The following is a 17,168-nucleotide window of genomic DNA, read 5'->3' on the forward strand; positions in this document are numbered from 1 at the left end:
AGAGCCTATGGATGAGGAGCCATGTCCGTGTCAGACTTATAGGCGCTGACCCCGTCGCGGACGGCAATCCTGGGGGCGCCAGAGGCGCCGTTGTTCTGACCGAAACTGGGACCAGCCCAGGGGCCGTAACTGGGACCAGCCCAGAGGCCGTACCTTCCATGTGGATGAACCTGCGGCGACTACTCCTGAGGACGTGGAGACGGAGGACGACTGCCTGCAGCTGCATTGTGTGGCAGCTCCCCGTGTGGCCCCCATTAAGGTGACAGTACGGGTCAATGGCCACCCGCTTGAGATGGAGTTGGATACTGGCGCAGCGGTCTCCGTGATCGCCCAGAGGACATTCGACCGCATCAAGCAGGGTATACAGACCCTTACATTAACCGACTCACAGGCCAGGTTGGCCACCTACACGGGGGAACCACTGGACATTGCAGGAACTACAATGACCCCTGTTGTCTATGGACGCCAGGAGGGGCGTTTCCCACTTATCGTGGTGCGCGGCCATGGGCCCAGCCTGTTGGATCGGGACTGGTTGCGCCATTTGCGGTTGCAATGGCAGCACATCCTCCAAACAGTTTCTGGAGGGTTGACTGAGGTGCTAGGACGATACCCAGATGTATTCCAGCCTGGTCTGGGGAAAATAAAAAGGGCCGTAGCCCGTATCCAAGTTGAACCAGGAGCCACGCCGCGCTATTTCCGGGCACGCCCAGTGCCTTACGCCTTGCTCGAGAAGGTAGAAGGGGAGCTCACTTGTTTGGAGAGTTTGGGTATTATCACGCCCGTCCGTTTTGCTGACTGGGCAGCACCATTTGTACCTGTAATGAAGCCAGATGCCACAGTTCGCTTGTGTGGCGACTATAAACTTACAGTGAATACGGTTTCCCGACTCGACCGATTGCCAATGCCTCGCATAGAGGATCTCTACGCGAAACCTGCAGGTGGACTCTCGTTCACAAAATTAGATATGAGTCATGCCTACCTGCAGTTGGAGCTGGACCCTGCCTCCCGACCATATGTAACGATTAATACACACCGGGCCTGTATGAATATACACGGTTGCCCTTTGGAGTATCCTCTGCCTGCGCAATTTTTCAACGTGTTATGGAGGGCATTTTGAGAGGTTTACCACGTGTGGCTGTCTACCTAGATGACGTTTTGATTACAGGGACGTCGGAGCAGGAACATTTGGAAAATCTGGAGGCTGTCCTTCGACGTCTTTCGGAGGCTGGAGTCCGTTTACGTCGCACAAAGTGCGTATTTCAGGCAAAGGAAGTAGTCTACCTAGGTTATCGGGTGGACCGCGAGGGTCTGCACCCTGTCGCAGAGAAGGTGCGTGCAATTCAACATGCCCCCGCCCCGACTGACACTTCGCATCTTCGTTCTTTTCTCGGTCTCGTAAACTATTACGGGAAGTTCCTTCCCAATCTGGCAACTACGCGCAGATCGAGAAGGAGGGCCTGGCAGTGGTTTTTGCGGTGAAACGCTTCCACCAGTACGTGTACGGCCGCCATTTCACTATCGTGACTGATCATAAGCCCCTGCTGGGACTTTTCAGAGAGGATAAGCAAATACCGCCCATTGCTTCTGCACGGATCCAGCGCTGGGCTTTGTTGCTTGCTGCACACGAGTATTCTCTGGAGCACAAACCAGGTACGCAGATAGCAAATGCCGACGCACTGAGCCGATTGCCTTTATCGACCGGCCCCATGTCGACCCCCACGACCGGTGATGTGGTTGCAACCCTAAATTTTATGGACACCTTGCCTGTCACGGCATCACAGATCCGCGAGTGGACCCAGACGGAGCCAGTCCTGTCAAAGGTTCGGCACATAGTCCTGTGTGGTGGGCAGCATAGACAGCTCCCAGGCGAGTTGCGGGCATTTTCCTCCAAGCTGTCAGAATTCAGCGTGGAAGACGGCATCCTCTTGTGGGGGACGCGTGTGATTGTCCCGGAAAAAGGCCAGGAGCTGATACTATCAGACTTGCACAATGGGCATCCAGGCGTGACCAAAATGAAAATGTTGGCCCGGAGTTATGTCTGGTGGCCCGGCCTCGACACCGACATTGAGAAGGTGGCCAAAACTGCTCCATTTGCCAGGAGCATCAGAAGCTTCTGCCGGCCGCGCCCCTACATCACTGGGAATGGCCAGGGCGGCCTTGGGCGCGCTTGCATGCGGATTTCGCAGGCCCTTTTCAAGGATCCATGTTCCTTCTACTAATTGACGCCCAGTCCAAATGGCTAGAGGTGCATAAGATGCAGGGGACAACGTCCTGCGCAACAATTGAAAAGATGCGCTTATCATTTAGTACGCATGGCCTCCCCGAGGTGCTGGTCACTGATAACGGCACTCCATTCACGAGTGAGGAGTTTGCGAGGTTCACAAAGATGAACGGCATCCGCCATATCCGCACTGCCCCTTACCACCCGGCTTCAAATGGGTTGGCAGAGCGCGCAGTGCAAACATTCAAAAGAGGCCTAAAGAAGCAGTCTTCCGGATCAATGGACACGAGACTGGCTCGCTTTTTGTTTACGTACAGGACCACCCCCCATGCAGTGGCTGGGGTAGCTCCCGCAGAACTCCTAATGGGCCGGAGACTTCGCACCCGCCTTAGTATGGTTTTCCCGGACATTGGCGCAAAAGTACGCCGCACACAAGAACGGCAGGGACAGGGATTTTCTCGGCATCGGCCGATTCGGCAGTTTGCGCCTGGTGACCCAGTGTTCGTTCGGAATTTTGCTGGTGGTGCCCAATGGGTTCCTGGTGTAATCTTTCGCCAAACGGGCCCTATATCTTACCAAGTGCAAGCCCAGGGTCGTCTCCAGCGAAAACATGTAGACCACGTTCGGTCCAGAAGACCATCCCCTCAAAAGATTCCCCGCCCCCGGAGCTCATTTCAACAGCCGCAGAGACCAGAGACAAGGGAAGGTAGTCCTCACAATCTTCCACTGGTGCCTCACTCGAAGCCTGCGCAGGTCGTTACGGGACCGAATGGAGATAGAGACGCTGACATGACGGAGGCAGCAGACTCTGACTCCGAGATGGAGACACAGGATGCATCAGAGGGGGAATCCTCGGGTCCACGGGCCGTGGATGTACAACCGTTGCGCCGTTCATCACGGAAGTGCCGGTCTCCGTCTCGTTACACGCCGCCTGATCCAGCGCCGCGTGGAAATGGTGTCCGGCCTGCGGCCAAAACGAGTCCGACGCCCTCCTTCGCCAGGGTCTTCGGTGGATTCCTTGGACTTTGGGGGGGAGGGATGTTATAACCTGCCTACTTACCATTGGCGGGGAACTAATGACTATCCCACAATCCTGTGGGAGTATGAGCTTCTCCAATGAGGGGGGCGGAGAAACCACTAGTAAACTCCTAGTATAAATAAAGCTGGCCAGTTCAGGAACCAGCAGGAAGGAGTATGTAGCAAGGGAAGTTACTGCTACTGTTATGTATTTATGTTATAGTAAATAAATGTTATTACTTTGTATCCTTAAAACTCGTGCTGGATTCTTCGTGGCCCTTACAAAAGCAATCCACCTAACCTGCACATCTTTGGACTGTGGGAGGAAACGGGAACACCCGGAGAAAACCCACGCAGACACGGGGAGAACGTGCAAACGCCACATAGACAGCGACCCGAGGCCGGAATTAAATCTGGGTCCCTACAGCTGTGAAGCAGCGGTGCTAGCCACTGGGCCACCATGCTGCCATTAGTTTGAACCTTCTTAATTTGTAATGTAGTAAATTGAGTGGGGTGGGGGTGGTTGGAGGGGGGTGGGGGGTGGGGGGGGATATGAAATTGGAAGTCAAACCAGCCTCAATTTAAGGTGCGTAAACAGGCAATTGTATTGTCGGCAGAGAGATCAGACATTTCTGGATCCCTTTCCAAAACAAACTAGAGGTAATTTGATGTAATCCCATTCTGTTGATGCATTCTCCGATAGCAGGACTGGGCAACTCCCATTTATCTGTTTTCTTCCCCTTGCTGGAGTGGCAAATGGCTGTTACGGTGTCACCTTTTCCCACAACGTTGTCTTGCTGTGGCAAGGTGACACCTCTTACTAGAAGTTGATGTGTCCTGTGAAGCAAAACCTGTGACCTAATTTGTGGATATGCATGCCTGGATTTAATAATTGGCATATAATGGGAGCATATTGTTCCCGAAGAATATGCAGGATGTCCGTTCCTTTTAAAATAACCACTGTCATGCTATTGACGAGGGTATCCAGGTTAAAATACATCGCCACATTTATTTCTAAATTAAGTAATATAATAACAATAATTATCTTTATTATTGTCACAAGTAGGCTTACATTAACACTGCAGTGAAGTTACCGTGAAAATCCCCTAGTCGCCACACTGCGGCGCCTGTTCGGAAACGCTGAGGGAGAATTCAGAATGTCTAATTCACCTACCAGGTCCCGCAGCGTTTTCTTGTTTCAAACCGTATTGCCTTCTGGTCTCATACATTCCCCTGAGCCCAGTGTTCCAGGGCCCAGGTATCTTAGAAAAAAGTTATCCTTTCCAGATACAGAAAAGGAAGGAAACAGCAGCAGCAGCCTCCAGGAATCTGCAGGCACCAGCAGGAGCAAGCAGCAAACACAACCTGCTCCTGTGAAGTGCTCTCACAACCAACAAGGCCAATTCCTCATTAGCAAAAGCCTTCAGTTGTGAAGCTAGAGGCTGCTCACAATCAAAGGGTGTTAAAGTGACCTTCAGCATATAACAGGGCTCTCTACTGGAAGTGTTTGGTAGGGCAGACAGGCAGCAGCTGTAGTTGCCCCTGTCATGGGTCTCCACTATATTTAAAGATGACTTGTAGGCCTCACGGACGGAAACCCCCTCCCCACCACTACACACCCCCTCCCCACCACTACACACCCCCTCCCCAGCCCAGGGGTGATCCCCGACCTGGAATGCTTCAACCACCCCCCCCGGACCAAGCCGAACCCCCCGAGGGATCCCCCACGCCCTTGAGCTGCATGCCCGAAAATGGAAATGGCTACTCACCTCCTCAGTTCCCCTCAGCAACCAATGCGCCAGCTTCACGTTTTTGAAAAGCAGTACTAAATAACGCCTGTGTGATTTCTCTCTGGGGAGTCAATTAATTCCCGGGACGCCATTGCATTCGACTTCAATCTCGCGAATGAGATGGAAATTAATGCAAATTGAGGTTCATGATATGCTCGCCATATTTGGGCGAGATCCAGAACTCGCAATTGGGAGCGGGCCGGTTAGATGGTAAACTGGTTCACGCCTGGCGTGAATGTCGATTTTAACTGACGCAATGGGCGCAATGCGGTAGTTAACTTGCAGGAGGAGGCCATTCGGCCCTTCGGGCCTGCTCCGCCATTCATTATAATCATGGCTGATCATCCAACTCAAGAGCCTAATTCCACTTTTCCCTCATATGCTTTGATCCTCTTTGCCCAATTGCCATATCAAACTGCTACTTGAAAACCAAAAGTGTTTTGGCCACAGGCCGACCACTCTCTGGGTGAAGAAATTTCTCCTCATCTCAGTCCTAAATGGTCTACCCTGTATCTTCAGACTGCGACCCCTGGTTCCAGACACCTCCATTATCAGGGACATGCTTCTTGCATCTACCCTGTCCAGTCCTGTTAGAATTTAATCAGTTTCTATGAGATCTCAGTCTTCTGAACTCTAGCGACTCAATCTTTTTCATCCGTCAGTCCTGCCATCCCAGGAATCATTCTGGTAAACCTACTCTGCACTCCCTCAAAGCACAAACATCCTTCCTCAGATAAGGACACCAAAACAACACACAATACTCCAGGTGTGGTCTCACCATTGCCCTGTATAATTGCAGCAAGTCATCCCTGCTCCTTTACTCGAATCCTCTTGCTATGAAGGCCAGCATATCATTTGCATTCTTTACCGCTTGCTGTACCTGCATGCTTACCTTCAGCGACTGGTGTACTACGATACCCAGGTCTCGTTGCACATTCCCCTCTCCTAATTTATGACCATTCGGATAATAATCTGCCGTCGTGTTTTTGCTACCAAAGTGGATAACCTCACGTTTATCGAAATTACACTGCATCTGCCATTCATTTGTCCACTCACTCAACCTGTCCAAATCACGGCGAAGGATCCCTGCATCCTCCTCACAGCTCACCCTCCCACCCAACTTTGTGTCATCTGCAAATTTGGAGATATGACATTTAGCTCCCTCATCCAAATCATTAATATATATATTGTGAATAGCTGGGATCCCAGCACCAAGATATTTGGATGAAATGATCAGCTTTGTCTCTTGGTAAACTTTAATTGACAAATTTTGCATACAACTGACCCAAATTTCAGCTTTCCCACTGAGTTTGGAGGGTTTTTTGTTTTGTCAGAACTAACGCCCAAACTGCTAGGTTGCATATTTTTCAAGTAAGGAAACAAAATTTTTAATCAATCTTCTACTTGGTGAGCGGAGGTATTAAAGTCTTGCCCAGTCCCCATATTATTCTCCCTGGATGATGTTTTGCCCTGTATTTCCATCCTCAATTGCTCTCCTTTAAGAAGGATCAGAACTGTCTACTCCACTGTCAATTCATATTCATTAACCTTTCAAATTGGCTCTCCCAGCTGTTTGGTAATTTCTATAAACAGTCTTAGTTTCCTCGGAATCAAACTTTGGATATCGCTTGTCTACCACAATCGATTGTTTAGATACAAAACACAAAATTGTACTTTGTTATTTGATGGTAAGCACTGTTCAGCAAGAGGCATGCCCTTCAATGAAACATAGAGTACAGTCAAATTTCTACAACATGGTAATTTTACATCTTCACCGGTTAGTGTCTTCGAAGGTTTGATTCCAAATAAAAATGAGTAGAGTGTGTTGATTAAAGGTTCTCGCCAGTATGAGCCTGTCAAATAAATGGTACATCTTGGGCGAAATGGCCTTTTTAATCCTCTTTTCATATTGAAATTATAAATAAAATATTAGCTATGCAAATTTCTGCCTGTTTTAAATGTGACTTTCAGCTCACACTAAATAATTCAAGAAGTTTATGCTTTGTTTTCTTCACATTGTTCAAATATCTGCTGCTGAACAATAGGTTAGCTTAAGTTTACTGAAATCACTGGCTCTTGTGAATGTTCAAAATTTTTAAATATTTTCATGTTTATTAATCATCCATTTATGGACCAAGAAAGCATCATTTAACCTTTGCTCAGTGGCAGAATTCTCACCATGTAGTTGGTTCAAGTACCATTCCAGGGTTTGAGCACTTAATCACAGCTGACACTCCGGGGCAGCACTATGGGAGTGCTTTATTGCTAGATATGCCCTCTCTATGAGATGAGTCATTAAACAATAGTCCCCACTACCCTCATTGGTGAATATAAAAGATCCCCTTGGCATAATGTAACAGTGGCACAGTGGTCAGCACTACTGCCTCACAACGCCAGGGACCCAAGTTCAATTACGACCTCGGGTGACAGTCTGTGCGGAGTCTGCACGTTCTCCCCGTGTCTGCGTGAGTTTCCTCCGGGTGCTCCAGTTTCCCACCGCAGTCCAAAGATGTGCACGTTAGGTGGATTGGTCATGCTAAATTGCTCCTTAGGGCAGGGTTGCCGGAATAGGACAGGGGGGGGATTGAACCTAAGTAGTGTGGTCGTTCAAAGTGTCGGTGCAGACTCAACGGGCCGAATGGCTTCTTTCTGCACTGTGGGGATTCTATGATTCTATGGATAGCAGTTGAGCTTTCCCATTTTTGTTGCCCTGTGTTGATCCCTCGTATGAACTCACCAAAACGGGTCTCATCGCACTTCTGTTCGGGAGACCCTGCAGAACACACATTAGCTGCCGCATTTCCCTACATTTGGACAGTGACCAGACTTCAAAAGGACTTCATTATGGGTGTCCTGTGATCATTAAGAGAACAATATTAATGCAAGTTTTTCCTTTCTTGTAGAATATCGACCTGGGTAAGTGTACACGAAAAACCATTTCATATAACAATTACGGCAAACATTCAGTAATTTTAACCTGCATCAGATTCTGTACAAGTCACAAAATCAGATTTTCTAATGTGTAACAAAGAAAATGGTTTGATGATCTATGAGTTAATACTCAGCTGGATAATTTAGTTTGATTAAATTGAGATACAAATGATTGATCAATGGACATGATGATGTACAATTGCGTCTAATTGGTTACCTAATAATCTATTAAACCTTTCCACTGTTGAAATTTAATCTTGGAGGTCACTTTTAACCCCCCCCCCCAACACACCAAGCAGAAACATGTCAGGTGTTACTGTGACCACAGAGGAGTCCACACGGGTGGCGTAGAGAAACTGGTTATTTATTTATATTCACAACTATTTTCACGATGTATAAAGGTCCCAGTCGGGACTTCTCTGCTTAGCCCCCAGTTGGACTGAGCTTTTATACATGGTGTCGCCTTGGAGAACGCTTACCCGAAGAGCAGAGGCTGAATGCCCTTGACTGCTGACTGCCCTTGATTTTCTTGACTGGAAGGGAACATTCCTGCCTGGTGATTGTCGTGCGATGTCCGTTCATCTGTTGTTGCAGGGCCTGCATGGTCTCACCAATGTACCACATTTCGGGACATTCTTTCCTGCAGTGTATGAGGTAGACAACATTGGCCGAGGCGCATGAGTGCCTCCGTATATGGATGAACGGACATCAGGACGCGCGACAACGCAGAATCGCTGAGCAGAAAGTTATGGCCAAGTTCCGCACACATGAGTGCAACCTCAACCGGGACATTGGATTCATACCACATTACATTCACCCCCAACCATCTGGCCTGGGCTTGCGGAATCCTACCAACTGTCCTGGCTTGAGACAATTCACACCTCTTTAACCTGTGATTATCCCTCTCTCCATTTGCTCCGCCTGGACCTACACAGACTTAAATTACCTGCAAAGACTCGCATTCAAAGTATCGTCTTGCATCATTGACTTTGTCTATATATATGTGCTTGTGGAACCCACCTCTTCATTCACCTGAGGAAGGAGCTGCGCCCCAAAAGCTAGTGATTCGAAACAAACATGTTGGACTTTAACCTGGTGTTGTAAGACTTCTTACTGGGCCCAATCTTGGCAGCAGCGCTTGGGAACCGGGCAACCCGTAAATATTGAGATTTTATGTCAGGGTTCACATGAATTTTCACCATGGCTCCTTTAATTTTCCCCAATCCGGACTGGGAAAACCCGGGGTTCTTCTCCAATATCTCGTAGAGGCCTCCTGAGCCCGTCTGGAAAGTTCGCTGCCAACCAAGTTGGAGACGCTGCAGCCAATTGTGTCCTCGTAAACTGGGGCCATGTCCTTTCACTATAATCAATGGTAATCTAACGTACTGCTAAAGGGGTCATCATGGTCTCTGCTATGGTCAGTGGTTTTCCTGTTTATGTGGCCAATCATGCTGCAATATCTCGTACCAGCAGGCATTGTACTCCTGACTTGATTTTCTTGAATGTTTGCCTGCCAATGACTGAGGCGGCAGCTCCTGTGTCCAATTCATTTCCAAGGAATGGCCGTTTACTTGAATGGTTGTTCTAATAGGGGCAACTTTATGTGTCGCGATACAATTTGGCTATTCGAAGAGGAGGGTGCAGAATCTGGGCTGGCGCCTACCTCTGGTGGAGTGGCGGGGCGGGTGGACTGTTCGCCCGGTTGTTTCTGCTCCCCGTGTCTTCTTCGCCTGCAAGCCCCGCATTGTCCAGGGTCTTTCCCATCTGGTTCAGGAAACAGATCCTGCATAATCAACGCGGTCCTAGATCCTCAGCCCTGACCTCGGCAGTGTTCTGTCCAGGGTGGGATTCTGGTGGTTCATGTTTGTTTGGGGGTGTCATTCGCCGGGAGGGGGCGCGTCACACACCATCGATCTCCGTTCCCTGTATCTCGTTCACTCCCTTCTCTGCACCTTCTCCCGGCAGAGAGATTTCTCCGGCCTTCTTTGTGTCCAGCAGGGGTTCAGCGAGTAACTTCCGCTGAGTCACCATATAATTTACACCACAGACCAATCTGTCCCAAAGCATTTCGGAAAGAGAAGGGCAATCCTCAGACATGTCAAAAACTTTGCTACAGACTCCACTGGGGTTCTTTAAGCCATGTCGAACTGGTACTGTTGCACAATGACTGACAGCTTGGGATCCACTTTATCCTCATTGCCAATATTGTGACCACAGAGGAGTCCGCTCGAGAGGCGGAGAGAAACTGGTTATTTATTTATATTCACAACTATTTACACGATGTACCTAGGTCCCAGTTGGGACTTCTCCGCTTGGCTCCCACTTGAGCTGAGCTTTTATACATGGTGTCCATTGCTCCGCTGATGGGGTTCCTGTCCCTCAGCGGGGAAGCTCGTCCACGACAAGATTCGTGGCGAGACTAATTGGTCCTACCCGTGGGTCGCGTGTGGGTTACAAGAGGTGTGAAGGTAAAAATAATCAGTTTATTTAACCTTGCCAAACCATTTTGCCTTTTATCCTGCTGACGCACTCACTCCACTCCCACACACCTGAAGTCCATTTGGGATTAAATTCAACCTCCTGGTTTTGCATCATATTGAACACGTTCTATGGAGCAAACCCATGCTTCAAACCTTCCTCTTCTTGGAGCACTGCATGAATCTGTGCAAAAAAGGAAGCCATTGCATTAATTACACTTGATTGCATTTTAATTGGGCTGTGGGTGGGTATAGTCACTGTGGCTTGCCCACCAGAAGAAACAGGTTAGTAGCTGGGTTGCAGATCAAAGAGGCTCTCCCAAGGTAAACTTCATTGTGTAGTGTCAGAGAAAAATAGGGGAGTTTCCCTGCAGCTTCTCCTGACCCAGACACCATTGCCACACCAACTCATCACCCATGAGGCCATGCCAAACATCATCCCGTATCTTAGTTAACCACTAGTTGACCTCATAATAATAATAATCTTTATTGTCACAAGTAGGCTTACATTAACACTGCAATGAAGTTACTGTGAAAATCCCCTGGTCGCCACAGTCGGTAGCAACAGTGCTAACCACTGTGCTGCCGCGCCGCTCAACCACCTGAACTTCCAACCACCTGAAGTTCTCTCCTGACTACTGGCCACTGCTGATTTCTGGCCATGTCAACATGCAAAAGATGGGTGGCGTGTAGGTGCATTTTGGTGCTAGTAGTTGCATTTTGGTGCCAGTAGGTGCATTTTGATGCCAGTAGGTGCATTTTGATGCCAGTAGGTGCATTTTGGTGCCAGTAGATGCATTTAGCAGACACTCCACTTCCACCCACCTGAAACCGGTCTGGGATTAAATTCAACCTCTTGGTTTTGAATCACATTGAATAGGTTCTATCGAGTAAACTCGTGTTTCAAATCTTCCTCTTCCTCTTTTATTACGTGTAATACAAAGGAATTGACAAAGGAATTCATGAGATATTTTGACTTTTCCTCAGGTTGCCAAAGCATTTCTTTCCAATTCAATGGCCCAGTTGATGTTTTTTTTTCCAGTGCCATATATCAGTTAGATATCATTGTGAGAGAACTTTTTCTTGCTGCATTTCTGTAACTCTTCCCAGATGAAGAGGTTATGGGATGTTTAAATTAGTCTTTGGATAGGCTTTGATTAATATCTGATATGACAGAGTCATTTGTTTTCTGCTGTTAGTTGGGGATTGAACATGTTTTGTTTGTGACTGCAGTTTTAAATCTCTCAAAACTCTTATTTTTGGGGGCTGGTAGGAGGCTTAAACATCCATAGTAATTTGACTCAGCGATTGATTTAAGTGATCAATCTATTCCATCAGATTTTTATTTTAATGGCTGCCCGTGGGCATTTATATGTGTTAAATATCATTAAATGTGTGAAAATAGTTTTGAACGAGGCATAACTGTCACTGTCACTGATTAATTTATTTTTACAGATAAATCCTCCATGGCACATTTCATTGATCACCTCAAGAGATCAGGAAACTAATTTAACACTTATTGATGGATCGCACTCGCACGTTAAAGAAGAAAATGAAAAGAATGCCGTTGCAATCAGTGAATCACCAATTAGTCAACAGAATGATATAGATGTTGAATATAACAAATTTGCAAGCGTAAATGACTACACAGAGAACGAGGTAAAGCAAGAGAATGAATCTGTGTGGGTTAAATTCCGATTAGACAGTAACAAAAACACTTCTAATCTGTCAACACAGAGTCACGAGGGAAATATAACTGCAACAGGACAAGCAGATAGTGCTAATGTTGTAGCAAGCAATGACAACACAATGACCCAGTCTTTTCATTTGTTTTGTGATGAAGCACATTTACTACATGAAGGCAGCCTTCCTCTCTCTCAGGAAAGCGGCGAAGCTGTTACACCGCACGTAATCGATACATCAGCTGAGCCTGAACTAGGATGCAATAGTTTCTCAGGAAGCAACACAGAGCAGGATAACTTGGTAATCATTCAGGGCGCTATAGATAAATGTGATGAGCCCCCTAATAATACACAAAATTGTGTAGACGCTCTGCAAGAGGCGACTAATGCTGAAAGTGGAAGCGGTGAAAATGCTTATTTAACTGGCAATACATTATTGAAGAATGAAACCGAGTCCATCGCTGGTTCTACAGTACGCGCCAATGCTGATATAGAACGTCAGCCATCCGTCCACAGCTCAATCTCATCAAAGCTAGAAATGAGTTTAAGAGCAAAAGTAGGTGGCACACAAGAACCGCTTAAGTATTACAGTAGAGCTGAGAATTTGCAAGGTCTAATGCAAGGAGATGATTTTTCCGAAAAACCTAATTCGACTAAGGAAGGAGCAGAAAGCATTCAAGAGCAAAATGCAATTAAACGAGCTCCCGAGCTTAGTTCAAAAGAGAAATTTAGTCATCATTCAGAAATTGGAAGAGAAGTGATCTGCCAAGTTTCGTCAAAAGAAGAAAATTCTTGTGGTATGTATTCAAATGACAGAAGATTTGCAACAGACACCGCAGGCATCATAGAATTTACACAATATACTACTATGCACGGTGCTTCAGATAAGGTAAAGCATCATAATCTAGGGAAGGAGCTTGAGATTTGTCTCCAAATCGCATCTAGTGAACAGCTGAAAGTTACAAATGTGCCAGATATTGAGACTGCAGCGAAGGCTATGGAATTCCCTGTGCTGCAGGGATCTTCGGGAGATCCAGACCCAGACCCTTGTGAAGCGAGTAAGATTCTGGCACAAATTCCAGAGATTCATTCAACAAACAAGAATATTGCGAACGGCCAAAATGACGGTGCAGTAGCCTCCGCACCAATCGCAGAGCGATGCATTAGTACTCCATCACGCATGTTAGCGGATGCAGTAGTGAAGGAAGCAATAGAGGCAGCTTTGTTTGAAATTACCGGGGATGAAGGAAGAATGACCACATCCATATCACAAAAAGAGAAAGACGTGTCGCATTTGCCAAGTGGAGAAGAAATTTCAAAGTTCTTTCCACTTTCCACGGCTTTCCACTTAACGTCAAAACACGAACAGCCTTTACAACTCCACATTACTCATGGACAAATTGCAAAAGGCGTTTCAGAGCTTGGTGATTGCGTCGTACCCAAAATGAATATAGTGTGTGCACAAATGTGTGAGGATGTATCAGATACTTCTCAGAAAAACACAGCGGAAGAAGCCGTTCCAATGGAAAGTCTGTGTACAAGAATATCTGTACCAAGTTCAGAGGATATAAAATATCCTTGTAGTTATGGACAATCTTTAGAAGTTGCACCAAGATTGACTGATTTTCAATTGGCTGTGGAGAATCAAAGTGAAGCCACAATTACAGCAGAAGTTAGGGAAGATGTTACCGATTCAACGAAGGTGTTTCCTGATCATCAAGAAGGAAGACTCTCTTGTAAAATCACTGATACAAATGAGAGCATTCCTGAAAGTATTTTTGAATCCGTGGGACCTAAACTAACAGACAATGGCGAAGTTAAACAAGCAGATGCAGAGATTGCAAAGCAGTTGGCTATTAACCTTGCTGAGCTCGCAGAGGAAAAAGCACATTGCAGTGAGAATGAGACAGATATTGACTTTACACAGAGCAGTAATGTTTCAGAAATGGACTTTCAACAAAATTACCGTGTGCCAGATGCTGACGAGCCTGCAGAGGTGGGAAAAGCAGAACTTAAGGGAGAAGAAGCAACGAGCATTAAAAACATTTTGCAGCACTTCAGTGGGACAGACAAATCCAGCTCCACGGAATTTGCCCAGTTACATAAAGTTACTGGTATATCCCAAACAATAAAGGAAGCTGTGTCTGCTCCTGAGCAGATAGTCAAAGGGGAAGCTGACCATGAAACGAGCATGGAGTGTGAGGCAGTTGATACACAAGAATGTGGGACAGACAATGAGGTTATTGTGGAGAGTGAAAGAGAAAAAGCTGATAGATTTCCTGAATCAATAAATGGCCATAGTCTTGAAACGATAGAAATGTGCCATGGCACTCAACAAGTGCAAATAGATGACAGCATGGATCAAAATGCAGTAAGGCCTAAAACTATTACCAAAATAAGCTCAACCCCACACACTTCAAATGATACAAGAGAAAACAAATGTAGAAATACGACATTACCACAGAATTCTGAGTCATGCAGCCTTCACAAACACTTAGGTCCAATCATATTGATTAGTACACCCATTGAAGAGGATGAGATAAGGGAACCAAACAGTAATGCCTCTCTTAATATCCATCCCTATACAGAAGGGTCAGAATCTGGGGAATGTCATGAGAAAATACTTGGGAATGAGCAGGCAAGTGAGGCTTGTGATGGCAGCGGTAAGCGTGAGGAATCGTGGTTACAGAGCGAGCCATTTGCAGACGAAATCACTTTGAAAAACACAGTCTGGAAAGTTTGCTGTTCTGTTTTGTTCGTTGTGTTTCTAGTTACTGTTTATCACTATGACTTTATGGGGTGTTTTGCACTGTACCTGTTTTCATTGTATTGGCTATACTGTGAAGGAGAAAAAAGCACTGACTCTGTCAAAAAGGAATGATACAGGGCGTCAGCATTTTATTGAGTGATGTAAGGAAAGGCAATGGTTGCATTCTATGAAGAACTGAAATTGGTTTTTGGAATTGTTAACCATTTGAGTACTGAAATAGCCGTTGCTTTTCAGAATGCATACTGCATTTGGTTCACACACTAACAAAATGATTACCTATATTTCTACCAATGTTGTGTGGTAGAATGAATCACATTTTCACAACATGTAATGTTTTATAATTCATCACATTCTTAGAATAAACCAAAATGATTGTAGCCTTGTTTTATTCTTGATTAAGACGCAAAGCAATATTGCAGTCCTCAAAGGGCTTAACAGTAACAACGATGCTAGCAAATTGCCTTACTCATAAATAAGTTTAAAAAAACAGTGCCTCAGAGAGAAAACTTTACAGAAAATGCATTGCCTTTTGTATAAAGTAATGTGATTGACATTTACTTTTTAAAGAAACTTGGCTAAAAAATGTCTTTGTGAAATTTATACGACCATTTTTTTTCTCACTTGAGTGCAGTTCAGACAATAATTGCAGACCAAATGTTTTTTGTGCTGTCCTAAATTTGTGTTATTAGCTAGCCCAACATTTACTGAATACTTCAAGTCATATAACCTTGCTCGTTTTATAGTCAATGAGTGGAAATCTGGTTTGGTTTTCTTAATGGTGAAAGGCATTAAAGTTGTTACAAATGATTTTAAAACACACCTTTTATTTCCTGTTCCTGATATCTATACATGGTGTCATCCAGTTAACCTTTCGAACTGCCATGTGCCTGGTGCTACGGATCTTCAGTGGGGCTTGGTTTAGTTCAGTTGGCCCGCCTTCTCAACCTTACCCCCTCGTCTAAGGTGTGGTAATCCTCAGGTTAAATCACCACCAGTCAGCTCTCCCCCCTCAAAGGGGAAAGCAGACTATGGTCATCTGGGACTATGGTGACATTACACCTTCAAAAATGTCCCCATGAAGTGAAAGCGTATGAGACGGTGCAATAACCTCACTCGCTGAGATAAGTTTCCCATTTGTTTAGGCTCCTCAAACAATTGGAAATTTTTCTTCATCCAGGGGAAGTTGGTCACTGACTGCCTCTTTAAGACAGTTGAGTATTGACTGCTGTTTCGTTACTTTCTTCAATGTGTTCTTTGGAGGTGCTCCTTTTAGTTATCCTTTCCAGTTAGCAGGTTGTCCGCACACCCTAGAGCAGGTTTGATTGGTGCTATGTAGTAGTTTCTTCACTGTATCTCGCGTGTAATTTTGTTAATAAACATCTTTCCTTTTTTTGCTGCACTTTCGCCAACTGTTTCCGCAGGCTCTATAAAACTCCATTTCTCCGCCATGGCAATTCTTTCCCTGCAAAATGTCCATTACGCTTTTCCCCATTTTTACTCCTACTACTTAAACATTTGTGAATGATATGGAGATTGTGTCTGGTGCTTACCATTGCTAATGACATGGGCGGAAATAGTGGTAATGCCACCTGAGGGAGGCCCAAGCTCCATTTTCTGAGCGTGGGGGGGGGGGGGGGGGCGGGGGGGTTGTTGGGTGCAGGTTCAAGTCCCACCACGGCAAATGGTGGAATTCAAGTTCAATTAATGACATCTGAAGTTGAGTGATGGTGACCACAAGCGCTGTCGACGGTTGTTGTAAGAATCCATCTGGTTCATGAATGAAGCCTTGGCTCCATGTGACTCCACACCCACAGCAGTGTGGCTGACTCTAACTGCCTCTCTGAAATGGCCGCGCAAACCACTCAGTTCAAGGACAGTTAAGGGTCGGCAACAGATGCTGGCCTCGTCAGCGCTACCCACATTCCATGAAAGAATACAATTTTAAAAAATGATAGTTATGTGGAAACGAGTAGAATGTTCAGCGCTTTCCTCTTATTTAGTTGCATCCGCTGGAAAGGTGATGGATTGACTGTGCTTTCTGGAGAGGACATCTGTGACCTACCTCACACAGCAGTGCACATCAAATTGACTTAATGTTGCTAATGTCATCAGTTTCTGCCTGGAATGCTCTGAAGGCAGAGATATTCAGCACTACAGCGACCTTTCCAAACGATACGCCTGTCCTGGTGCTGTAACAAATGACATAACTCTGTCGCAGTGAGGGTGAAGGAGAGCCACCCTGATCTTCGCTAAAATTGAGCTCAGAAATATGATTAAGAA

At 46.0% G+C, this 17,168-nt stretch overlaps 1 protein-coding gene across 1 annotated transcript in view; it reads left to right on the forward strand.

The window, feature by feature from the left end:
- The window catches only part of LOC140396547 (uncharacterized), a 76,160-nt gene extending 60,453 nt beyond the window's left edge, over positions 1–15,707 (forward strand). Inside the window, exon 4 of the mRNA XM_072485285.1 lies at positions 11,892–15,707. Coding sequence (XP_072341386.1) covers positions 11,892–14,999 — 3,108 coding nt within the window. The 3' untranslated portion in view covers positions 15,000–15,707. The remainder of the gene's footprint in view (positions 1–11,891) is intronic.
- Positions 15,708–17,168: the final 1,461 nt, after the last annotated feature.

The sequence above is a fragment of the Scyliorhinus torazame genome, chromosome 19, assembly GCF_047496885.1.
Source record: "Scyliorhinus torazame isolate Kashiwa2021f chromosome 19, sScyTor2.1, whole genome shotgun sequence".
Classification (NCBI taxonomy): domain Eukaryota; kingdom Metazoa; phylum Chordata; class Chondrichthyes; order Carcharhiniformes; family Scyliorhinidae; genus Scyliorhinus; species Scyliorhinus torazame.